This window comes from Euleptes europaea, chromosome 13, assembly GCF_029931775.1.
Source record: "Euleptes europaea isolate rEulEur1 chromosome 13, rEulEur1.hap1, whole genome shotgun sequence".
Classification (NCBI taxonomy): domain Eukaryota; kingdom Metazoa; phylum Chordata; class Lepidosauria; order Squamata; family Sphaerodactylidae; genus Euleptes; species Euleptes europaea.
Window position 1 is genome coordinate 57,189,164 of NC_079324.1, and position 26,608 is coordinate 57,215,771.

Genomic DNA, 26,608 nt, shown 5'->3' on the forward strand with positions numbered 1-26,608 from the left:
CCTTTCTTCTTCAGTATTCAGCTCCTGGGGCTGCTTTTGGAGAGGAAGAACCATGCTGAGGGGGGGAGGGTAAGGAACTCTTTAACCCTTCCTGCCCTGGCTTTTTCCCTCTCAAGAAAGCCATCCCCGCTAGCTTCTATGCCTGCTGGGAAAAAATGTTATAGATACCCCTATGTCTTCCCTATAGGGTTGCCAATCACCAGTTAGAAGCTGGAGATCTTCTGCTATTACAACTGATCTCCAGTCGATAGAGATCAGTTCACCTGGAGAAAATGGCTGCTTTGGCCATTGGACTCTATGGCATTGAAGTCCCTCCCCTCCCCAAACCCCACCCTCCTCAGGCTCCGCCCCCAAAACCTCCCGCCGCTGGCAAAGAGGGACCTGGCAACCTGACTTCCCTAACAAGGTTTAAAATAGTTGAGCAGGAATATGGCAGGGGGGTGAAAAGTATTCCAATCCCCCTACAGCTGCATTTGAGAATCGGTTGTAATAGCAGGAGATCTCCAGCTAGTACCTGGAGGTTGGCAACCCTAATGATATTCCACTGAGGTCCCTCCCCTCCCCAAGCCCCACCTTCCCCAAGCGTCACCCCCAAATCTCCTGGAATTTCCCAACCCAGAACTGGCAACCCTACTTCTGTGACAGTTTTTAGTTTAGTTCTACAGCAAGAAATGAAAAATGTGGAAAGCTACTGTAAAGACACATCCCAAACAGAAATACCATTTTTTTTAAGTGTCCATTGTTTTGGGGTCTCTAACCTTTTTAAATGGGCTTCTTCTCACACCTGCTGGAATTTAACATGGAGATCTATGCTATAGATTTAAGCTATTTTAACTTTCATTCTCCCTCTCTGAGGAACCGTAAGAGTCGTAATTCCAGAAACGAGAAGGCAGTTTACTAAGAATTCGTCTACCAAGAATTCATCCTGCCCAACAGTTATGATCTTTTCCACAAAGGCCTCATGATGCTAACCACTGCACCACACAGTCTCTCAACATGCGCTTTAACAACCCCTTTTTATGTTCTAGGAAAATGAACTGGAAGATGCTTCGCATGACAAGACTCGCTTGAGCCTCCAATATGCCAGCTTATCCCACAAGGCACTGCACTATGACCAGGTAACCTCTCGATCGGCGGAGAAAACCATGCTCACACTCTCTTTGCCCCTGTACCGTAAAGCAAGTGAGTTAACTATCCATTTGCAGAGGAGACGCTCTGTGACCCAAGCAAGGTAGGCCAAAATTGGTTTAATGGCCTAGGGTGAACTATTGTCTGTTTGTCTAGGGCAGGGGTGTCAAACACAAGGCCCGCGGGCCAGATCCAGCCCCTTAAGAGCTCTTGTCCGGCCCGAAAGCCAGCCAAGGCAGCTGCCCCACCCCCCAGTCCCGGTCTTTCTGAGAAGTATGTGAAAAATGTTTTCACCCAGATATAATGTTGTCCAAGCATCCTTCAGTTCTAACATTTCCATATACTGAAATACATTTTTGGGAAGGTTGCCAGGTCCCTCTTCGCCACTGGCGGGAGGTTTTGGGGGCGGAGCCTGAGGAAGGCAGGGTTTGGGGAGGGGAGGGACTTCAATGCCATAGAGTCCAATGGCCACAGCGGCCACTTTCTCCAGGGGAACTGATCCCTATCGACTGGAGATCAGTTGTAATAGCAGGAGATCTCCAGCTAGTACCTGGAGGTTCCCAACCCTAATTTTTTTGGGGGGGTAGTTTCCCCCTTCTAACATTTTTAGGTCTGCCCTTTTATCAATGCAGGATAGCCAAGGCTAGAGCGTTCTTGGCAGATGGCTATCCAGCCTCTGCTGAAAGACTTCCAGCAAAGCATGGGAACCCAGGAACATTTTCAAGGGCACATGGACTTCAGTGGACTCAGAAAGGTGTCTTTCTTTTTAGGACTGCACCGTGAGTCTTGTCAGAAGGAGTCTTGTCTGCTTGCGTTTATCGGAAAAGTTACAGCCTGTTTTCCAGTCTGTTGACCCACAAGTCAACTAACAAAATCCCCTTCCCTCTTTTGGAAGGCAGGTAGTTAGGTCCAAATTCACACTAATGGCCAAATATAAATGAGCTTGGCTAAAATCTCCAGGCAGAATCCGGAGACTCTGCATGAGGAGTAAATGAAAGTAACACTTGGCCTCTAGAGAAAGGATGGCTTTGAATTTCTCATCTAATCCCCATTTCAATTTAAGCTTCCTCTTTGAGGGAGCCAAAACTGTCATTCTTTAATTTGTTATGCCATTTTCTCTTGTCTCACGCTGAATCTTCCGTGTAAAATATACACATTTTTTTCAACATCCTTTGTACTTCAGTGAGATAGCATTGAAGATTATGCATGTATTACAACAGTAATCGCTGCGTACTGTATGTGTAAATTACATAGAAAGTCACACACAATGAAATATACCCTCTTCAAAACCAACATTTAAAAGCAGAAACCTGGGACAGTTGACAAAAATATAAGCGAATGTAAAAAGAAGACCAAATAGGGAACATTTGCTCACCCCTATGGGAGACTCTGCTATTTTTAGCTCTTGACTGAGCCTCTCATTGCTGGCAGAGCAAGGCTACAAGAAGTGCAACGTGGCATAGGAATCGTACGTGGTGAAGGTGGCAAAGTCATACCGTTTATGATGAGCACCTCTTTTAGAAATTCTCTTTTCTAGATGCAGCCATTGAATACTCTTATACTTTCCCCCTCTCTTTCAAAAGAGGGATTTCTCTTTCATTTCTCTTTGTAGAGAAATTAATGCACGCTTTTGTAACTTCAACTCTTGCAGCTGCTTTATGTTACCACCACAGGGGGGCGGGGTGCTCCAGCAGGAGGGGCAGGATGGTTTGGGAAGACATGGCTTGCCTCAGTGCATCAGCAGAGTGAAATTCTGAAATTTTGCAGAACCTCCTTTCCTGCCCGAGTCTTCGAACTTCTCTGTGATTAAAATAGAATTCAATTCAAAACTGACTCCAAATTCCTCAAAAGAAGGAGAGAAACGGATTGTGGGGTTACAGAAATTGGCTAAAGAGGAATTAAGAGAATTTCTCAGCAATGTGACTTAAGATCAGGACTGTAGGTGCAGAAGAAGAAACTTCTGCAACCAAGGAAACATACATTAAGTGACAAAAAAGCTGAATTATGGGAGCTGCATAAATGATGCAAATCAAGCAGGCGGCCCTAGTTTCTAATTTTTACATGATTTATACTGTTTATTCGAACTGTGGGGCAAGTAGCTCAACAGGGCACTGGTGGCTCAGGCTTTGGCCATTTATGCAGGGCTGTTTCCCTCATGGTCACCTCGCCGAATGCTCCATTTTGATTATGCATGTGTTTCCCCGCCGTCAGAAGTTGCCTCGCCCTCCCCGCTCATTTTCGCCCGTGTTTTCTGGATGCTGTTTTAGCAAGAATCCAGAAAACGCGGACAAAACATGGGGAAACATGTGGGGAGAGCAAGGTGACCTCTGACGGTCGGGAAAGGCATGCATAATGAAAATGAAGTACCGAATCAATCGGCAGGGGGGACAGCCAGGAAACAGCCCTGCATAAATGGCCCTTGAGTTTCTGAAATTTCCTGAGGGTTTGCCCAGACGTTTACCAAGACCTGTGCAGCCAGAAAGGTGTTTTTCTTCTTATTTAGTTTTTATGGTGCCTCATTCGGCATCACATTCTGCAGTTTCTCTGTGTTCCTAAGAACCTGAAATATAGCCCTAGTCATTGTTACTGATGGCATTGGAACTGTCCACTAGGTATTGGTGATGTTCAGACAGTTTCATTCTGGCCAATATCATTGTGACACCTTTCCTTATCTGTGCAGTCAGACTATGTGCACGTCCATTCCTCCACCACACACATAGGGTCTTCAGGTGCGTAAGTGACCAAACTGCCCAAAGCTGGAGGGTGAGAGATTAAAAACTGATAAAAGGAAGTGTTCCTTCGCACAACACATAGTTAAATTGTGGAACTCCCTGCCCCAGGATGTGGTGATGGCTGCCAGCTTGGAAAGCTTTAAGAGGGGAGTGGACATGTTCATGGAGGAGAGGGCTATCCATGGCTACCGGTCAAAATGGATACTAGGGATACCCCCCTCTTGCAAAAGTTCAGAAGGAATTATCCCATTTTTGGTGAAAAAATCTACTCAAGACATCATATGCCCTGGCTCAACAGTATCAATTCCCGATCCATCAATACCAATCCCACTTGAACCTAAAGTCCACATATGATCTGTCAATCCTAATGTTGCCCTCTCAGCCGGCCCAATTGAAGAACACACACTTGGAAGCCAATGACAATACTCAGGTAGCAACGTAAGAACAATCAACTGGATGCCTACCTCTTCTCTCCAGGATCAGAGGAGCATGCCTATTATATCAGGTGCTGTGGAACACAGGCAGGATAATGTTGCTGCAGTCGTCTTGTTTGTGGGCTTTCTAGAGGCACTTGGTTGGCCACTGGGTGAACAGATTGCTGGACTTGATGGGCCTTGGTCTGATCCAGCATAAGGTAAAGGTAAAGGTCCCCTGTGCAAACACCGGGACATTCCTGACCCATGGGGTGACGTCACATCCTGACATTTCCTAGGCAGACTATGTTGACAGGGTGGTTTGCCAGTGCCTTCCCCAGTCGTCTACACTTTACCCCCAGCAAGCTGGGTACTCATTTTACCGACCTCAAAAGGATGGAAGGGTGAGTCAACCTTGAGCCCGCTACCTGGAACCGACTTCCGTCGGGATCGAACTCAGGTCGTGAGCAGAGCTTGGACTGCAGTACTGCAGCTTAACACTCTGCGCCACAGGGCTCTTCTGATCCAGCATGGCCTTCCTTATATTCTTACTTCCCAACGATTCGTAGATGATAATTAAATTCAATTTGGGAAAAATTCAATTTGGGAAACGTTTTTAAATCGAGCGATGCCTGCCTGCGGATAAAATCTCTTGCAAGGATACACGTGGTCTCAGGGTTTCTCTCTTGTCATTGTTTAGGTGAAAGCAGACTATGATCAGCTTAGAAGAGCCCTCGCCACAGTGACCAAAGATCGCGATTTGGCTGTGAAGCGGAAACACCAGCTCCACGCCAAACTGGAGAACCTAGAGCAGGTCCTAAAGGTAGGCTGAGATGAGTGTGTGCATATGTGTGTGTGTGGAAATATGAACAAATGATGCTCACCTAGAGTCCATGTTCCTCCCCGTCATTCCGACAGCTTCAGTGGCCTGTCCATCGAGTGGACGACAGATTCAGTGGCAACCTATTTTTCTCAATTAACGGATCCCAAGCAAAGGAGGGCATATATGTCAGCAAGATTCAATGTGCTACCCTCTTCAATATTACAGGGGAGATTTCAATCAATACCACTCGCTGCAAGGTTATGCCCCTGTGGAATCAATCGTATAGAATGGGTTGCACAGTAAGAGCCAGGGTGGTGTAGTGGTTAAGAGGGGTGGTTTGGAGCGGTGGACTCTGATCTGGAGAACCGGGTTTGATTCCCCACTCCTCCCCATGAGCAGCGGAGGACAATCTGGAGAACCGAGTTTGATTCTACACTCCTCTGCATGAGCGGTGGACTCTGATCTGGCGAACCAGATTGGTTTCCCCACTCCTCCACACGAAGCCAGGTGGGTGACCTTGGGCTAGTCACACTCTCTCAGCCCCACATACCTCACAGGGTGTCTGTTGTGGGGAGGGGGAAGGGAAGGTGATTGTGAGCCAGTTTGATTCTCCCTTAAGTGGTAGAGAAAGTGGGCATATAAAAAACCAACTCTTCTTCTATGAGTTCTATACCGTGTCCCAGTTCCCTTTCCAAAACAGGACAGTGACATTCAAAAAGCTGTCTGAGTCACAGCTAATGTCAGTGGCCGAATATAAATATCGGTGGTTTTAAAAATAAGCCTGCTTCCGGGCTAGGCTTTTCTTGCCACGTTCTCTGGCACATTTCTCCGAGGCAAAATGCCCTCTAGGTTTGCCAACCTCCAGACAGGGCCTGGACATCTCCCAGAATTACAACAGATCTCCAGACAGAGATCAGATTCCCTGGAGAAATAATGGCTGCTTAATGGGGTGGACTCTATAGATTATAGGCCACTGAGGTCCCTTTCCTCCCCAAATCCCACCCTTCCTTAGGCTCCACCCCCAAATCTCCTAACCCCGGAGCTGACAATGCTAATGTCTTCACAATAGGGTAGCCAACCTCCAGGTACTAGCTGGAGATCTCCTGCTATTACAACTGATCTCCAGCCAATAGAGATCAGTTCACCTAGAGAAAATGGCCGCTTTGGCAATTGGACTCTATGGCATTGAATTCCCTCTTCTCCCCAAACCACGCCCTCCTCAGGCTCCACCCCAAAAACCTCCTGCCGGCAGCCAAGAGGGACTTGGCAACCCTACCTCACAACCAAGGGTCATCCCTTTTGGAAAGAATGGGTAGGGAGTGACGTGAGAAGGGGCAATCACATCTTTGCCAGCCTTTTCATCGCAGAATTCAAGCTACCGCCATTAATTCACTGCCTAGTTAAATATCCAGTGATTCTGTGGCTTTTTAAACTGCAATTTTAATTCGCTATCTTAAAATATGTATTTAATATCTGCTTCTTCCTAAAGTATGGAACGTTCCTTTTTCTCGTGTATTTAAATTATTGTTATATTATTATGTCTAAAAGCCTAAGTGCTTCCTGGAATAAATGAATGAATGATATCCATCATTTGATCACCTATGTTTTTTTAAAAAGCTGCTGCTTGGGGCCAGCCTACATTGGGGTCATGATCTGTGAGGACATGGGGTTGATTCATCCTCCCCTGCTATTTTCCCAATTTAAGTCCTTTCCAGAGATATTTGGAGGGGGAGACTCCATGGCATTATACCCAACTGAGGTTTCTCTCCACCCCAAACCCCGCCCTCTACAGGCTCCACCCCCGAATCTCCAGGCATTTCCCAACCCTGAGCTACCCTAGTGGGAACACAACCAGGGAAAAGAACCGTGTATTCTGCCCTGAGCTTTTGGGAGAAAGGACAGTTTAAACACTGATGGATAAATAGGTAGTTTGACATTAGGGCCAGAAATAGGGTTGACAACCTCCAGGTAGTAGCTGGAGATCTCCCGCTATTAGAACTGACCTCCAGCCGATAGAGATTAGTTCCCCTGGAGAAAACGGCCGCTTTGGCCATTGGACTCTATGGCATTGAAGTCCCTGACCTCCCCAAACCCTGCCCTCCTCAGGCTCTGCCCCCAAAACCTCTTGCCGGTGGCGAAGAGGGACCTGGCAACCCTAGCCAGAAACCTGATTTGCGTTCCAAAGAAAGAAAGAAATGAAAGCTGAAGTCCTCAGCCAGTTAACGGCCTTTATTTTGCAACCAAGTTATTGTGCAGAACGGACCAAGATGTGACCAAGATACGATTTTAACTTTTATAAGTCATTAACGCTGATCTAAAAAGCTTTCAGAAATGTCACAGGGCATTTTGCAGGAACTTCACTCTTTTTCCGGGCTTTGCTCTATTTTGCCCGCTCCCCGAATTGCTGTTCCAGCTCCCGTGGTCTCTTTTAATACCACGCAGCAAAAGTTCAAATGCTGTCTCAGAACCTTCACTTTGCTCCACCAAAACGGAAGCGCAGTGTGTACCTTTCAGGAGGAACAAAGGCAGATGAAGCTACTGTGCCTTTTGATTTAAGCACGACAAATCCCTCTTCTCTCATACTTGTTCTCCTGCCCTTTGCGAAAACGATTCACGATGCAAGCCCCGCTACTTTGGATTTCTATTTTAGTCTTTCAAAGACGGGCAGAATAAAAGTTACATGCAACTCTGGGTAGCCGGTTCCAGAGTTTTTCAAGACGAATATCGGTCTCTGTCGTGTCATAAAAAAACTTACTCCCCCTCCCCTTTTGTGCACAATAAAATTGGCAACAGTCAAGTAGGGCTGCCAACCTCCAGGTACTAGCTGGAGATCTCCTGCTATTACAGTTGATCCCCAGAAGGTTGGACCAGAACCAACGGGTTGAAATTAAATCAAAAGAGTTTCCATCTAGAAATTAGGAAGAAATTTCTAACAGTTAGAGTGGTTCCTCAGTGGAACAGGCTTCCTCGGGAGGTGGTAAGCTCTCCTTCCCTGGAGGTTTTTAAGCAGAGGCTAGATGTCCATCTGTCAGCTGATTCTATGACCTTAGGCAGTTCATGAGAGGCAGTTTATGAGAGGGAGGGCATCTTGGCCATCTTCTGGGCATGGAGTAGGGGTCAGTGAGTGTGAAATCCCTGCACTGTGCAGGGGGTTGGACTAGATGACCCTGGTTGTCCCTTCCAACTCTATGATTCTATTCTATGATTCTATGATTCCAGCCAATAGAGATCAGTTCCCCTGGAGAAAATGGCCGCTTTGGCAATTGGACTCTGTGGTATTGAAGTTCCTCCCCTCTCCAAACCCCACCCTTCTCAGGCTCCACCCCAAAAACCTCCCGCCGGTGGCAAAGAGGGACCTGGCAACCCTACTCTCGAAAGCTTATGCCCTGGAAATCTTGTTGGTCTCTTTTAGGTGCTAACTTGCTCGTATTTCTCCCAGTGCGCTAGCAGTTTCCTCTGCCCACCATGTGGCCATTACTGCATTGTTTTCTGCACCGCGCTGACTCTTTTTCCCCCCACCAGCATCCAGAAACCTGGTGACCTCACTATTCTGGTGTGCGTCATGAGCAAGACTCTGTCGTTCTAGTTTTTTACACCAGAGCACCAGCAGCCCACTCTTTCTTTGCAAACAAGAAGGTGGACGTCTTCGGTTACCTTCCGATTGCTGACGTTAATTTTTGCATAGCATTTGTTCTGTACTGGTTGCCTTTTAGGTCGCCATTCTAAGCAACCCCTGCTAGGGAGTAAGCCCCTTTGAGTTCAGCGGGACTTACCTCTGAGCAAATGTGCTCAAGGCTGCACTGTAGGTTTGCTGTGTTTATCCTACTCCACCACCTCCGCTTGTACTGTGCAATACGTAATGTGTCCCACTGGTTAGTCAAGGCCTTTAAGAGCTTGAACAACCCCAGTTTCTTGGGGGGGGGGGAGAACAAGGTAAACAAAGTGATTCAAGAACGTTCTGTGTGTCTGCAAACATTTAAAATGGAAAGCATCATACCTCTATCTAAAGATATCAGGCAGCAGGAGCTTGGAATTATCTCTTATGGAGGTATCAGACAGATTCGAGTCCAGTAGCGCCCTGACCTGGATGGCCCAGGCTAGCCTGATCTCATCAGATCTCAGAAGCTAAGCAGGGCCAACCCTGGTTAGTACTTGGATGGGAGACCACCAAGGAAGTCCAGGGTTGCTGTGCAGAGGAAGGCACTGGCAAACCACCTCTGTTAGTCTCTCTTGCCATGAAAACCCCAAAAGGGGTCGCCTTAAGTCGGCTGCGACTTGAAGGCACTTTACACACACACACGCACAGCACCGTAGCAACCAACAAGATTTTCAAGGTATGAGATTTTGAGAGTCAAAGGTCCTTTCATTAGAAGGAGGTATCAATTTGGAACAATAAACAGAATTTTTATAGCAACTTGAAGAAAGACCGTTTTTATTCTGGCATCAGCCTTCGTGGACTAAAGGCAAAGGTCCGCTGTGCAAGCACTGGGTCATTTCTGACCCACGGGGTGACGTCACATCCTGACGTTTACTAGGCAGACTCTGCTTACGGCGTGGTTTGCCAGTGCCTTCCCCAGTCATCTTCCCTTTACCCCCAGCAAGCTGGGTACTCAGTTGACCGACCTCGGAAGGATGGAAGGATGAGTCAATCTCGAGCCAGCTACCTGAAACCGACTTCCGTCAGGATCAAACTCAGGTTGTGGGCAGGGCTTGGACTGCAGTACTGCAGTTTACCACTCTGCGCCACGGGGCTCCCTTCGTGGACTAGAGCCCTTTATTTTCAGGGGCATGAATTGGTTGTTCAGTAGTTGGCATCTGACAGTGTGGACTCTAGTCCAAAAAAGCTGGTGCTAGAATAAAAACTTGTTAGTCTTTAAAGCGAAGAAGAAGAAGAGTTGGTTTTTATATGCCGACTTTCTCTGCCTTTTACAGAGAATCAAACCGGCTTACAATCTCCTTCCCTTCCTCTTCCCACAACAGACACCTTGTGAGGTAGGCGAGGCTGAGAGAGTTCGGAGAGAACTGTGACTAGCCCAAGGTCACCCAGCAGGCTTCATGTGTAGGAGTGAGCAAACCAACCCAGTTCACCAGATTAGAGTCTGCCCCTTATGTGGAAGAGTGGGGAATCCAACCCGGTTCACCAGATTAGTGTCCTTTGCTCATGTGGAGGAGTGGGGAAACAAACCCCTTTCACCAGATTAGGGTCTGCTGCTCATTAGGAGGGGTGGGAAATCAAACCCGGTTCTTCATATTAGAGTCCACCACTCTACACCGCACTACACGACACTACACCATGTTTATTCTTGTGGTCCCACAGGCAAACGGCTCCATGGGAAAGGGTAACAGCAAATAAACACACAGACAACTGTAACTTTTGGGAAATAAACCCCAGTTTATTCTTTCTGCCAAAGGCTAACACCATTACTCCTCTGGAATTAGGGATAAGCAACTGTCCCCCTGTCAGTTCAGAGTGTCTCTCTATGTCCGTTTCCCAGTCTTCCTTAATGCCAGTTTAACTTGGAGTGATTCTAAAACTAATTCCTTAATTGGATCATGGTCCATTAGCGACATCTGCCAGTGCCTGCTATTCATTTGCATCTTTCTCCCTTGATGTTGTCAACACCCTTGGTGTGCATTGATGAGAGCGCCCGGAAAAAACAAACAAACTCAAGTTCAATCTTAATGCCATTCCACCTACAATTCCGTCAAGATTCTTTTTGTGCAGGTGGTGTTTTACACATGTGCGCTCCTGCACATTGGCAAAATACCACACAAAAACCGGAGAAGGGGCCAAAACTATGGAACTCTCTCAATGGCCTTTTATGCATGGCTGTTTTCCTTGGGATCACCCCTTTGACAACTTTGGGTCTTTGTTTTGCAGGAGGTCCCAGGTTCAATCCCCGGCATCTCCAGTTCAAGGGGCTAGGCAAGTAGGTGATGTGAAAGACCTCTGCCTGAGACCCTGGAGAGCCGCTGCCGGTCTGAGTAGACAATACTGACTTTGATGGACCAAGGGTCTGATTCAGTAGAAGGCAGCTTCATGTGTCCATGTGTTCCTAGGCATGTGAATTGACAAGGAAGAAGCAGACATGTGTTCATGTGTCATGTTTCTTCAGCTCCCAGCTCGGTTGACTTAGTGTCACTCCAAAGGTTTTCCCCATTAAGGATGAGTGAGGTGCTCCTCCGCATTAGCATCCTGGCCTTGGGAAGGAAGCAGGCGGCTTGGGCTTTGCTCTAACGGGTTGCTTTTCTTTCCCTGATGAACAGCATATGCGAGAGGCTGCTGAACGGCGGCAACAGCTGGAATTGGAGCATGAGCAAGCCTTGGCTGTTCTCAACGCAAAGCAGCAGGAAATTGAACTCCTGCAGAAGGTAAGCGGCGGGGGTAGAGGATGGGGAGGCGGAGAGGAGGCACAAAGCAAAGCCGCGAGGCAAATGGGTGGGACTCGGTGAGGCTCAGCAATCTCAATATGCCAACCTCCAGGTATTAGCTGGAGATCTCCTGCTATTACAACTGATCTCCAGCTGAAAGAGATCAGTTCCCCATCCGTAGATAAAAATCCGTATTAAGCCCCCCTGGGGCTAATTAAAGTCCAAACTGGTATGCAGAAAACTGTGTGTCTTGACCAACAGATGGACTGAGTACCTACTCTCAGAATCTGAGTTTTGTTAAGTGGACCAGCTGTTGGTCGAGACATGCAGCTTTCTGCGTACCAGTTTGGACTTTAATTGGGTGCTTTTGGACTTTTTTTCCGAGTGGTGATGGTTCATATAGTATAGTAGTATAGTACAGAAGAATGATAGAGTTTATGGTTTGATGTAATAGTAGTGTTTGGGTACATTTAGAGTGCTAATATAAGTTTTTTTGCAATCTTGGAGCTGTTTTTTTTACTCATAACCTCCAGGTGGTGGCTGGAGATATCCCACTAGTACACCTGATCTCCAGGCGATAGAGATCTGTTCACTTGGAGAAAATGGCTGCTTTGGATGGTGGTCTCTATGGCAGTATACCCCATTGAAGTCCCTCCCCTTCCCAAAACCCACCCCCCTCAGGCTCCACCCCCAAAATCTCCAGGTATTTCCCCACCTGGAGCTGGCAACCCTAGGCATGACTGTACCTCCATGCTAATTTGGCTGAATAGCCCAGCAAGATGCCCCATGTTATACCTATGGATCTATCACCTCAAAATTGCATCTTATCCAGGAAAAAGCACACCCTTTATGAACAAAATGGATCTGGAAGAAGAACTTGGAAGAGAAGAGGATATTGGCTCAGCAGATAAGACTAAGGAAGGCTGTTCACAGAAAAGGCAGTGGCTGATAACAGAAACCCATGTCTTATCTATTGTTCCATTTAATGGAAAAAAAAACCTCTTCCAGGACTTAATAAAAAATGCAGAAGAGAGACTTGGGTAGATTTTTTTAGAGTTCAGGTACACTTTTCTTCCATGCATATTTTAAGCAACATTGTTTTGTTTTGCAAATTGAGCAGCAGGGATTGCTTTTTCCAGGGAGAGATATTGGGGGGTGAATTTTTCCTCGCTGGAAAAATCCACTCCTCCCCAGCTGCTGTTACCCCTATTGGGGGAAAATAAGGATTCCAGAAAGTTTTCTTCAGCGTGGGCAGAAGCCGTTCAGGATGGGGTGGAAGAATTCTGGATTGTCCCATTGGGGACTGCAATTCTTTGTATGTATTTTAAAGATGCACTTTACCGTGCTGCTCAAAATGGCTCACTAAATTTAAACACCACCATCAAATAAACCATGAAAATAAACATCACAACACCCTCAAAGCGACCGCAGCCTGTCCCATAGCGATAGCAATTTTCAGAGCGACCCTACCACAAAATCCCTTTCCCGCTTGAACAGCCTCTGTTTAAAACAAGCTCTCTGAAAAAAGAAAGTTGCATAATTTCTGCAATTTAGAACGAGTCGGAGAGTTCACCTTTTTCACTACTTCCCCATGTAAAAAACAAAACAAAAAACACTTTCTGCATTCAACATACTAATATAATAGCCTGCTCCGTGATGCACTAGCTTACTATATGCAGGGAACTTTTCTGCGTACATATGTGCTGTCAAGTTGCAGCCGACCCCGGCAAGGGACTTTCAAGGCAAGTGAGAAGTAGAGGTGGTTGGCCATTAGCTTTCCTCTGCAGAGCCTTCCTTGGTGGTCTCCCATCCAAGTCCCGACCCTGCTTAGCTTTCAAGATCTGATGAGATCGGGCTATACCATGCCATTCCACCTCCTACTTTTCTGTGAAGGTGGGCATTAAAAAATACCACTCCTTAAAAAATATGACTGCCCGCAGTCTACAATCACTCAGTATGGGCTCCTACCACCCCACCTAGTATAATCCATGGCTTTTCCCCTCATTTGGCCAGGTCCTGGCAAAGCAATATAGGACTCAACCATAAACATGTGGACAGGGAGAGAGTGGACAGGGAGAAGCTTTTCTCCCTCTCTCATAATACTAGAACGCAGGGACATCTGCTGAAGCTGGAGGGTGAAAGATTCAAAACTGATAAAAGGAAGTCTTTCTTCACACTATGCATCGTCAAATTGTGGAACTCCCTGCCCCAGGATGTGGTGATGGCTGCAAACTTGGAAGGCTTTAAGAGGGGAGTGACATGTTCATGGAGGAGAGGGCTATCTATGGCTACTAGTCAAAGTGGATACTAGTCATGATGCATACCTATTCTCTCCTGTATCCAAGGAGCATGCCTATGGTATTAGGTGCTGTGGAACACAGGCAAGACAATGCTGCTGCATTTGTCTTGTTTGTGGGCTTCCTCGAGGCACCCAGTTGGCCGCTGTGTGAACAGACTGCTGGACTTGTTGAGCCTTGGTCTGATCCAGCACGGCCTTTCTTACATTCTTAAACATGCAAGGCTGATGTAGAATTTGTTTCTCCACCCGCTACCCGCATTATGAGATTCTGACGCTATGTTTCCCTTAAACAAAGCTAATAACTTTCATCTTAGCCCCCAGAGCACAATCAGAGTTATTGCCCTGTTTCAGGATATATAAAGCCTTTCTCCCATCCCAGGCTGTTGCTGTCCAGCCTGTCAATCACAGAAAAGAGAATATTGTCCACCCAACCCCAGATCCCAATAAGAGGCTCTGATAAGATAGCACAGTTTGTCGCATGTGCCTAGGTCTGCCACGGTAGCGGCAGCAACAGATAATTCTGGTATTGCTTTCCACCTCATTATTGTGTGCTTGCGTTCTGGAAATTTTTTTTTTTGTTATTGTTATTAGACTTACGATGAGAGATAAGACAGGCTTCTTATTACCTGCCAAAGGATTGCTTGCATTCTGTAGGCCAATTTTGTTTGGGGGATATTTTGCTTTTATCAGATGCTAAGAGAGAATACTTAATGGTCTAATACGGGAAATAAACTTGCCTTGGCTGCAGGAAAGGATACTTTGTGAAAACACCCCATACAAACACGCCATACAAACACCCCATAACTCCCCCACACAAGAGGTTCAAAAGGAAGCCATTACAGGATCTGTTCCTTTGGGAAAATGAAGAACCGTGGAGATTAAGGGAGTTTTTTGGATTATATGGGATTCAAATTAGGAACTTCTTAGCATATGGAATTCTTGAGGCTGCAGAGTAGGAGAAGTCCGCAGGGCAAGGTTTTCTTCCCAGGTACCACCATGGTTCCGCTGCCTTCTAGTCAACCCTTTGATTAGGGTTGCCAACCTCCCTGTACTACCTGGAGATCTCCTGCTATTACAACTGATCTCCAGCTGATAGAGATCAGTTCACCTGGAGAAAATGGCCACTTTGGCAATTGAACACTATGGCATTGAAGTCCCCCCCTCCCCAAACTCTGCCTTCCTCAGGCTCCGCCCCAAAAATCTCCTGCCGGTGGTGAAGAGGGATCTGGCAACCCTACATCTGATTCCTTTTAGCTATAAATTCTTCTTTTGCTTGGGCATAGAGCTGGATTCTGGCCCTATCTGTGTTTTGCTCCCTGTTTTACTTCATGTCTTCGCCTTGCATTGCATCTCTGACTTGCCCTTCCTTCCTTCCTTCCTTCCTTCCTTCCTTCCTTCCTTCCTTCCTTCCTTCCTTCCTTCCTTCCTTCCTTCCTTCTAGGGTTGCCAACCTCCAGGTACTAGCTGGAGATCTCCTGCTATTACAACTGATCTCCAGCCACTAGAGATCAGTTCACCGGGAGAAAATGGCCACTTTGGCAATTGAACTCTATGGCATTGAAGTCCCCCCCTCCCCAAACCCTGCCTTCCTCTGGCTTTGCCCCCAAAACCTCCTGCCGGTGGCGAAGAGGGACCTGGCAACCCTCCTTCCTTCCTTCCTTCCTTCCTTCCTTCCTTCCTTCCTTCCTTCCTTCCTTCCTTCCTTCCTTCCTTCCTTCCTTCCTACCTTCCTTCCTTCCTTCCTTCCTTCCTTCCTTCCTTCCTTCCTTCCTTCCTTCCTTCCTTCCTTCCTTCCTTCCTTCCTTTTTATTTGCTGCTTTTCAGCATCCCTTAGCATTGCTTGTCACGTGACTCTCTGACATTACGCTTCTGTGCCCGGGAATCCTAAACTCTATCGATTGTCTTGAGGCCTAGAGCTCCAATCCAGCCACCGTCCAAATCCTGTTGGGGTGTGACTTCCAAGCTTTAACGTGCTCAGCTTTCTGTTCCCACGAGCGAATTTAAACCTTTGTTGTGGGGAAAACATAAGAACATAGGAAAAGCCCTGCTGGATCAGTCCAAGGCCCATCAAGTCCAGTAGTCTGTTCACACAGTGGCCAACCAGGCGCCTCTAGGAAGCCCACAAACAAGACCACTGCAGCAGCACCATCCTGCCTGTGTTCCACAGCATCTATAATATAATAGGCATGCTCCTCTGATCCTGGAGAGGACAGGTATGCATCATGACTAGTATCCATTTTAACTAGTAGCCATGAATACCCCTTTCCTCCATGAACATGTCCACTTCCCTCTTAAAGCCTTCCAAGTTGGCATCCATCACCACATTTTGGGGCAGGGAGTTCCACAATTTAACTATGCGTTGTGTGAAGAAATACTTCCTTTTATCTGTTTTGAATCTTTCACCCTCCAGCTTCATCAGATGACCCCGTGTTCTAGTATTATGGGAGAGGGAGAAAAACTTCCCCCTGTCCACTCTCTCCATACCATGCATAATTTTATAGACCTCTATCATGTTTCCCCTCAGCCACCTTCTTTCCAAGCTAAACAGAAAGTTGTTAACAAAAATGTGCAGCTAGGATACACTCTGAGCATTGATCCCCCAGTATCCCTTGCTGCATGACAAGGGATCCTGTATGATCGTAAGGGGTCCATGGACTGTGCAGTGCATTCTGTCATGATGGCAGCCCACCTTGTGTGTGTCAAGTGCCGTCGAGTCGCAGCTGACTTAAGGCAAGGGACAAACAGAAGTGGTTTGCCATTGCCTTCCTCTTCATAGTGACCCGGGACGTCTTTGCTGGTCTCCCATTCAATACTAACCAGGGCTGACCCTGCTTAGCTTCTGAGATCTGATGAGATCAGGCTAGTCCGGGCCATCCAGGTCCGGGCAGCAGCACACCTTGCTCTTAGGTTTAATAACATTAAACCTCGCAATGCTCATGAAGATCTGTTAGTATGCGTTCGTGTTAGAGTAATGAGGAAGCAGTGTGCCTTTGCTTCTTTACCCTTTTTTCCTGTGTCTCTCCCAGGCTCAGGTTGAAGCTAAGAAGGAACATGAGGGTGCCGTTCAGCTGCTAGAGGTAAGTGGGCAGATTATGTGTTTTGTCTTTTGGGAGTTTGCTAGGGCTGCAAACACCAGTTCTGTTAGCTGGTAGATTAATCGACTGAAGCTTTTAGGGGGGATTCTAACCACTACCACCAACTGCAAACCCCAGTATTCTTTGGGGAAACCCACAATGGGTAGAATTGTATTAAAAAATGCTACAGGTTTCTAGTGTGGCTGTTTCAATGTGCAGAGTGAGGACTGCAGACAAACGTTTTGGATTAAAAAAAAAAAAACACCCCATTGTGTGTTTCGATTTCTTTAAGATGTTCAGCTGTAGGGAGAGGGGGAACAGAGACACTCAATTAGAAACCGTCCGTATCAGAAGAAGACACCTGGCTCCACCATTCTAGTATTTTCCTCTGCTCGGATCAAGAGCCTCGTAAGCCTAGCAATAAACTAGGTCATCAAACTGTGCAGAACATTGAGGGTCGAGTCCGATAATCTTCCTGGTTTGTTCAAAGCCCATTAATTGCCCTGTCCGCGTGGCCGGTGCTTAGAGAAGTAAAAATCCATACTCCTCCACTGGCATCATTAACAACTTCTAATATCAATTATGATCCTTGATGCCGGGCATTTCCTAGGGATTAATGGCTGGCTACGTATCGACCCGAGGGGTTTTGCCTCGGCGCTTTCGATCCCTCTGAACCGGTCATTAATCTACAAGAAAGGCCGACGGAGTCAATTAGTTTTCCACTTCAAAAACAAACGCAGCGGCCTGTTTCTTTTTTCCTATTCACAACTCTCTAGTCCTTTGACTGGAGGCGAGCACATTCAGTGTTAGAATAGTATTAGAACAGCCCACTTCTAGAGTTGTCTGGCAACCAGCAAGAGGTGTGGGGTGGGGACATGGGGGCCCCACGACATCATGTGCGCTGCTACATCACTTCTGGGGAAAACCTGGAAGTAATGTGGGGTAGCTCTAGGAATTGTCAGAAACTCTATGGTTTTACCATAGAGTTTCAGGTGATTCCTAGAGTAACATGACTTCACTTCTGGGTTTCCCCCAGAAGTGATATCGTGCTGTGTGTGATGCTGATGGGTTTTTTAATTTCCCTCACACAGCCACTCTGAATGTTGGTGGGCAACAAGGGTTGCCGGTGGGAGGTCTCCTGTCACAACGGGAGTTTTAGCAACCCTAAATCAAACCTCCTTCACAAGCTAGAGCTTCCCTGATGGATGTCTGTCCAGCCTTGACTTGAAGACCTCCAGTGAGGAAGAGGCCCCCCCACCCCAGTCATTTCTTTCATTATTAAACTGCTCTCAGTGTTAGGAAGTTTCTCCTAATGTTTAGCCAAATGCTACCAGCCCCGACCTGGATGGCTCAGGCTAGCCTGATCTCGTCAGATCTCAGAAGCTAAGCAGGGTCAGCCTTGGTTAGTATTTGGATGGGAGACCACCAACGAAGTCCAGGGTTGCTGTGCAGAGGAAGGCACTGGCAAACCACCTCTGTTAGTCTCTTGCCATGAAAACCCCCCAAAAGGGGTTGCCCTACGTCGGCTGCGACTTGACGGCACTTTACACACACACACCATCCAGTAACTTAAGCCCTTAAATCTAATCTTGCCCTTCAAAGTAACATAAAACAAGTCTTTGTAGTCATCCGTGGGACAGCCCTGCAAGGATTTGAAGAGGGAGGATAACGGAGGAGCCTGCCAAAGCTGCTGTTGCAGTTTATACTGGGAACGGAGGGCTTAAGAGCCCTTGCCTCACCTTGACCCCTAGGAGTCGGTGGGCGGAGCTCTTCCAAATCTAGTTGCTAACCAAGAGTTTCCGCGTTTTACTCTCCTTTGACAGTTTACGCGTTCATGGGCACAACATGCCCTGTGTTTGTTACGCCACCCTATGTTATCAAAATTGCTGTGTAAAAACAAAAGTAGGACTCGCCTTATGGGAGATAATTTCCTAATGCATGCAAGAGGAAATGATTTTGGCCAAGACAGAAGAGGCGTTAAACAGGGAAGAGGCCATTTATCCTTGCCGAAGTTCCAATTTTACCTGAACTTTCTGCTTTCTCTTCTTTCTGATTTGCTCATTGTTCTTACGTTGTCCTCCTTGAGCCTATTTAATCCCCCACCCCACATATGTGCTTATTTAATCGGCCTGTTGAGGTTGCAAATTGGTGGCGCTATTGCCTTTTCTGAAAACTATGCCTGTGTGATTGCATGCCTTTTTTTTAACGTGCTACAGTGTTCCAGTGGACGTATCTACATTACTCATTTAAAACCAGTTTCAAACCTGGGCAGTTCCTTACCAAGGAACCTGAGGAACTGTAGTTCTGTAGAGGGTCTGGGGATCCCCAACAGATAATCCTCTGCGGACCTAACAAACTACAATTCCCAGAATTCTTTGGAGGAAACCTCAGTAGGCAAGTTGGATTTGAAATGGAATTTAACTTGTAGCATAGATGCGCTTGATATGTATCCTGGTTTTAAATGTGCAAAAGAAGAAGAAGAAAAATGTTGTTTCTAATCTGTTGTTGTTCAGCTTTTTTGGTTTTTGTTTTAAAAAATCTTTCTTTTATTTCAAATCTTTGTTTCCTGTGTCTTTGTTTGGTATTTATTGCTTTGCTCCTCATCCAGAACACCTTGGACAGCATGCAGGTATTTAGGACAAAAAAAAAAAAACTCCCTTCCTTTACTCCCTGCTTCAGTACCGATTGCCAGTTTTGACTAAATGCAATCCCTCTGCTTACCTTTGCATGAAAATGCACACAGGAGAACCATTGTTGTGACAGCATTCTTCGTGAATGGTACCGGTGGTATTCCGGTAGGGAAGGGCAAATCAAAACCAAGGGTAAATCCCAGCAAGGACACATCTCCGGGTAGATAATGATCCATTAATAGTAATGCCCGAGGCTCAAATTTGGATATTGGCCGACATTCTTATGAGCATGCCCAATAAGAATGGTTCCACCTTTCATGCAAAGTAGTTGCTTTCCAATTCTGTGTGTGTGTGTGTGTGTGTGATTTTGCCTGAATTCAGATTATCTGGGGGACTGATGAATGAGAAGGACAGTTTCTGTCCAGTTCCCCTCAAGCAAGAGTTGCCATCCTCCAGGTGGAGCCTGGAGATCTCCTGGAATTACAATTACAGAGTTCATTTCCCCTGGAGAAAAAGGCAGCTTTGGAGGGTGGACTCTATTGTACACCAATTAGGTCCCCTCCCAAATCCCACACTCCCCATGCTGACCCCCAAATCTCCAGGAATTTCCCCACCTGGAGTTGGCAGCCCTACCTCGAGTAACAGAAAGTTCCAGGGGCAATTTTCAGAGGCTCTTTCCCTTTGCAAGGAGGGTCTTTTCAGTAATATCTGTTTTGCTTAGAAGCATACAGAGGCAAGCACACAACTCCCCCCCCCCCTGCACACACACAAATCATGCAGTTGCAGTTCCCCCCTTCCCTGCTCTTTTTTGCCAGTCAGCTGGCAAGTTTAGTCTTGGTCCACTGGCTAGCTTCCAAACTACTGAACTCTTTCTCTCCAGTCACCCACCCTCAACAAGTTTCAGCACTCGGTAGTAATAACCACCAGACGTCACTGGTAATTGACAGAAGCAGCTTTTAGCTGCTGGGGAGCACATGTAAGAAGAACCTTTAGCTGTCGAGTAGCTGAACAAAAGAAAAAGCTGTCCTGTTTGAAGGCCGTAGCAATTTCATCTGGTCGCCTCTTGTGGGTGGCTCTTGCCCACGGCTGCACACACACATGAAGTTGCCTTCTACAGAATCAGACCACTGGTATCAAGGTCAGTATTGTCCACTTAGACTGGCAGTGGTTCTCCAGGGTCTCAGGCAGAGGTCTTTCACATCACCAGCTGCCTGGTCCTTTAAACTGGAGATACCAGAGATTGAGCCTGGGACCTTCTGCACGCCAAGCAGAGACTCTACCACTGAGCCATGGCCCCTTCCCAAGAGAACGCATGAAGCTGCCTCATGCTGAATCAGATTCTTGGTCCATCAAGGTCAGTATTGTCTACTCAGACTGGCAGCAGCTCTCCAGGGTCTCAGGCAGAGGACTTTCACATCACCTTCTTGCCTAGTCCCTTTAACTGGAGATGCTGGGGATTGAATCTGGGACCTTCTGCATGCCAAGCAGATGCTCTACCACTGAGTCACAGCCCCGCCCTCCATTTACAGCTCATTTTCATAAAATGTAAGGGTAATATGTCCAAGTCAAGTAGTCTGTCATGAGTGTGCTTAAATGCCAGTCACTTTCCCTGAGTGCAAAAATAACCACATGCCCCCACCCTCTCTGTTTTCATTGTGAAAGGTGGAGATCCTGGTTTCAAAGAATCATAGAGTTGGAAGGGGCCATACAGGCCATCTAGTCTGACCCTCTGCTTAATGCAGGATCAGCCTAGAGCATCCCTAACAAGTTTTCCCCCACGCAGTCCCTACTCACCCTTTGTGCACACATGGCCCTCTAATCTTTCGTGATTTTCAAATCCCTCCTGCCCATAATGGAAAAGGGCGGGGAGTGATCAAACATAAATGTCCATAAATTTCCCAGGAAACATTTGCAAATACAAACTGTGCACAGAGAAGACATCATATCGATCCCCAGTTGAAAAGGTTTCTGGTAGCCGGGCTAGGGAAACCCCTTGGTCCTACAGAGACTCACTTCACATCAGAGTAGACAATAGAGGGCTGTATAAGACTCAGTATAAGTCAATGCCATTTGTTCCTCTGATCGTGCCATCTAGGATTTGACAAATTTTGGCAGAGAAGAACAGGGAAGCTTAGCACAACACTCTGAGAATTTGGCCACATGCAGAATCCAGTACCAGGGCTACTCTGAATTCAGACAATCCACCTGGAAAGCTGCTCCCTTGCTCAATGTCTGCTTTTGCATCAGTTGGAATTTCTTTGGAGTATATGCTTTGTTTGTTCCGGATTTCAGAACCTGCTCTAGAGGAATAAAGGGTGTGAAGGACAAAACTCCTTCTTGGCCTCTGGTTCCACACTTAGCTCAGATTATGCACACAATGTCTGCCAAGGTCTGAATTAGTTCCAGGAGGGTTAGGCTCCATCCGCCTCTGTGCTGGAACTGCTGTCATGCCTATCAACAGGGAAAATAAGCCATCAGGAATAGTGGAACACAAGAACATAAGAAAAGCCCTGCTGGATCAGACCAAGGCCCATCAAATCCAGCAGTCTGTTCACACAGCGGCCAACCAGGTGTCTGTAGGAAGCCCACAAACAAGACGACTGCAGCAGCATTATCCTGCCTGTGTTCCACCGCACCTCATAGAATAGGTACACATCGTGATTAGTACTCATTTTTACTAGTAGCCATGAATAACCCTCTCTTCCATGAACATGTCCCCTCCCCTCTTAAAGCCTTCCAAGTTGGCAGCCATCACCACATCCTCAGACAGGGAGTTCCATAATTTGAACATCTTTCAGAGGGGTTGCTGTGTTAGCTTGTTGTGACAACACACTAAAAACTAACAGATTTATCGTGGCACAAACTCTTGTGCCCTAGAGATCCATGTCTTCAGAAGTATGGAAGGTTCTCTTCAGTCAGCAGATACGTTTGTTGACCCACACATGCTCACACTCACATGAATGCAAACCAAAAACTAGTTTTAAACTTTTGGCCCAGAGCATAACTTCAATGAAATGTAAGCTCTCTGGAGGTAATTCATGCAATGTTGGGTTTCCATGATTGCTTCATTTCCCCTAATCAGAAATACTTCTGTAGTAGTTGTGAATTTCCTGCATTGTGCAGGGGGTTGGACTTGATGGCCCTGGTGGTTCCAACTCGATGATTCTATGATTCTATATAGGAATCTGTTTTTTTCCTGGCTGGCCCTTAAAGAGGTTGGAGGCAGGCATTTCCAATTTGGGAAAACAGGAAGGAAGGAAGTTAACTTTACATGCTCCAGTTCCATAGGCACAATCCATATCCCTCCCCTACACACAGGGACAAATTACTCATTGGACATTCCAGCCCCAGAAGTCCCGTTTCCTTAATTTGGCCCTCAGCCTTGCCAAGAAACCCAGATGGCATCAAAATCCCTCCTCTAGGCAAAACAGCTAGCTTTGGAAACATGAGTCACAGTGCGGTCCTGTGCAGAGATACATGAGACCTAGAGATTTCAACAGGGAGGAGCCATGGCGGAATGGCAGTGTATCTGCTTTGCATGCGGATGGTCCCAGGTTCAATCCCCAGTATCTCCAGTTAAGAAGAAGAAGAGTTGGTTTTTATACCTCAATTTTCTCTACCTTTTAAGGCAGTGGTTCCCAACCTTTTTTTGACCAGGGACCACTAGGACTTTTTTGATCTGTGCAGGGACTCCAAGGTTCAAAATAAAAATTCTGAGAATTTGAAAATAAACTTTAATCATAACTGTTAGTTAAACATTAAACTTACAATAACATTTGAATATATATTTTTATAATAGAGAACTTTTAATTGAAAATATTAATTTATTATGGGTTTATAACTTTGTTTCGCGAACCTTAATTTAGTTCTTGCGGACCCCTGGGGGTCCACGGACCCCTGGTTGGGAACCAATGTTTTAAGGAGACTCAAACCGGCTTACAATCATCTTCCCTTCTTCTCCCCACAACAGACATCTTGTGAGGTAGGCAGAGCTGAGAGAGTTTGGAGAGAACTGTGACTAGCTCAAGGTCACCCAGCTGGCTTCAAGTGGAGGAGTGGGGAAACCAACTTGGTTCACCTGACTAGAGCCCGCCGCTCATGTGGAGGAGTAGGGAATCCAACCTGGTTCTCCAGATTAGATTAGAGTCCACCGCTCCTAACTACTACACCACGCTGGCTTTTCTAAAAGGCTCAGGTAGTAAGTGATGTGAAAGATCTTCACCTGGGACTCTGGAGAGTCAGTGTCTGAGTAGACAAGATTGGCCTTGAAAGACCAATGCTCTGACTCAGTATAAGCCAGCTTCATGTACATGTGTACACTGGAGTAACTCTGCATAGGATCATACCGTAAGTCTTATGGTTAGGTAGGCATTTCTGCATCTGCGTAGTCACCATGAAAGCGATCACCAGCCTTCATTCCATCCTTCGCCTACCATGTTCTAATGCCATGTTCTAATGCTCTCTTTGAGAGACCCATAGATGCGCCCCCTGGCTTCCCAACTACAGTTCCCAAGATCCCTTGGGAAAGAAGCAATTATGATTGAAGCCCAGCTTCAGTCTGCCCTGTAAGGCCCTCAGAATTATTGGGGGAATGGTGAGAAGCCACCTGGAACCCTGGAGTTTGCTTTATATACAGCATAACCAGGATAATCTACCGCTGAGAAGTGTTGGGTGCATAAAGAACCAATTAAAAATAAAGTACCAAGTCTGTTTGCCCAACTGAACAATTAGGTCATCCCTGCTATTGTGTTTTGAGGTGAATGACTGCAAAGTCATTCCCATTGTGCATGGAGAGGTCTCTGAACGCTTGTCATGGGGACAGAAATGTCTACTAGCATCTGAGGTGACTTTGGTTCGTGCCCAACTTAAATTACCAAGGCTGCTTTACTGATTGAGAAGATGAGGAAGTTGATAGTAAACTAGGATTGGCAGCTCCAGGTTGAGAAATACCTGGAGATTTTTGGCCGAGCCTGAGGAGGGCAGGGTTTGGGGAGGGAAGGGACTTCAATGCCATAGAGTCCAATAGCCAAAGCGGCCATTTCCTCCAGGTGAAATTATCTCTGTTGGCTGGAGATCAGTTGTAATAGCAGGAGATCTCCAGCTACCACCTGGAGGTTGGCAACCCTATATTAAACAGAGGGGGAGAAAGTTTGTTTGCCTCAAGGCCACTTTGCACTTGGCTACATTCATGTTTGCATCAGCTGCACAGGGTTATACCAGCTTTTCCCACATGCAAAGTGTCTTTTGGACCAGCAACAAAGACGTTTGGCTCTCACCAATTAGCTGCCTATCCTTTATTCTTGGTAATCTGTGATAGAGTTCACACAATTCGTTGTCTGTCTGAAGGCGTGGTTCCAGCTGTTTTTAGGCATATCCTCTTCTGGACCAATGTAATATATAAATTGCACATTACTACTATTATATTTGCAATATCTAATATTAGGCAATCCCTTCTGTTGCAAGCAACAGTTCTTGTGCTTACAACAGCCCTCTTCTTCCAGCTGCCACATTCACATGGACTGCAGTGGCCCAATTCAGAAACTGAGTGGCCCCCCACACACTCCCATCTCCTAGGGTTGCCAACCTCCAGGTAGTAGCAGGAGATCTCCTGCTATTAACACTGAACTCCAGCCAATAGAGTTCAGTTCACCTGGAGAAAACGGCTGCGTTGGCAATTGGACTCTATGGCATTGAAGTCCCTCCTATCCCTAAACCCCGCCCTCCTCAGGCTCTGCCCCAAAAACCTCCTGCCGGGGGCAAAGAGGGAAATGGCAACCCTACCATCGCCACAGGAGCACACAGGATTGCCAGCAAGCTAGGGTCCCCGAGGGGTTCTGATTGCATGAACTGGCACTTCTACACGGAGATTAACCATCCTGATCACACAATTTAGCTCTTTTTCGAGCTGCCGTTGTTTGCATAAACCATACAGCGGTGTGTGTGGACAACCCCTCCCCCCCTGCATGCAGGTTTGAATCCTATAGGTGGTCTCTCATTCAATCCTGGCCGGGTTACGAGGCTGTGGCACAGGGGGATTACATGCCCCCCCAAAAAACATGTGACCAGTCCCGTAGGCAGAGATCATCCACCGTACACATTACATTTGCCCAGGCAAACAGGGACGGCCGGGCTCGCTCACGCGACCAAACAAAGTGTTGGGTGCCTGGGCCCTTTGAAATCTGGACGGACGCATGCGCGTATTTGTGGTCTTACACAGATGAACCCCCCTTTTATTCTCCATTGTCCAGGCCAAGGTCCGTGAGCTAGAAGAGAAATGTCGGACACAGAGCGAGCAGTTTAATCTCCTCTCCAAGGAACTGGAAAGGTTTCGGCAGCAAGCTGGGAAGATTGACCTCCTGAGTAGTAACACGTTGGCTGCCTCGGACATCCCCGGGTCCCCTAGCAAATCCCTGTCCCGGTTAATGAACGGAATTGCCACCTCCCTCGGCAAAGGTAAGAAGACGCCCTTTGGTTCAAGACTGCTCCAACAGAAGAGTTCAGAAAGCTCTATTCAACCCACTTTTATGGTGTTGCCTTTCCTGAATTCTATTCCTGTTAGTAGTCACAAGTTATAGCTTTGCTGGAATGTAGCAGGCATGTGTTGCTGCTAGTTTAAAAAACCCCAAACATTTCGCACTCAGAAGGTAAGTAAGTCGACAAGGGTAAAGGTAGTCCCCTGTGCAAGCACCGGGTCATTCTTGACCCATGGGGTGACGTCACATCCTGATGTTTACTAGGCAGACTGTGTTTACAGAGTGGCTTGCCATTTCCTTCCCCAGTCATCTACACTTTACCCCCAGCAAGCTGGGGCCTCATTTTACCGACCTCGGAAGGATGGAAGGCTGAGTCAACCTTGAGCCGGCTGCCTGAAACCGACTTCCATCAGGATCAAACTCAGGTCGTGAGAAGAGCTTGAACTGCAGTACTACAGCTTACCACTGTGTGCAATGGGCCTCTTAAGTCGGCAAAAGGGATAGGTTAAACTCATCTTCCTGAATTTCTAGTTTACAAACACAGTGTGTTCCATTTACATAGAGGAATGCTTTAAGCAGTTACTTCCCTACCACTCTCGCAGCAGTCTGAAATGGTATGCTCCTCTCAGGATCAGGGAGCAAAATTCGAGTCCCATAGCACCTT

At 46.8% G+C, this 26,608-nt stretch overlaps 1 protein-coding gene across 2 annotated transcripts in view; it reads left to right on the plus strand.

The window, feature by feature from the left end:
* Positions 1–1,021: 1,021 nt before the first annotated feature.
* The window catches only part of RIMBP2 (RIMS binding protein 2), an 88,588-nt gene continuing 63,001 nt past the window's right edge, over positions 1,022–26,608 (plus strand). For both annotated transcript variants that reach the window (XM_056859884.1, XM_056859883.1), the window contains exons 1-6: positions 1,022–1,118; positions 4,974–5,096; positions 11,364–11,468; positions 16,794–16,844; positions 19,450–19,470; positions 25,720–25,924. In XM_056859884.1, coding sequence (XP_056715862.1) covers positions 11,367–11,468; positions 16,794–16,844; positions 19,450–19,470; positions 25,720–25,924 — 379 coding nt within the window. In that variant the 5' untranslated portion in view covers positions 1,022–1,118; positions 4,974–5,096; positions 11,364–11,366. The remainder of the gene's footprint in view (positions 1,119–4,973; positions 5,097–11,363; positions 11,469–16,793; positions 16,845–19,449; positions 19,471–25,719; positions 25,925–26,608) is intronic.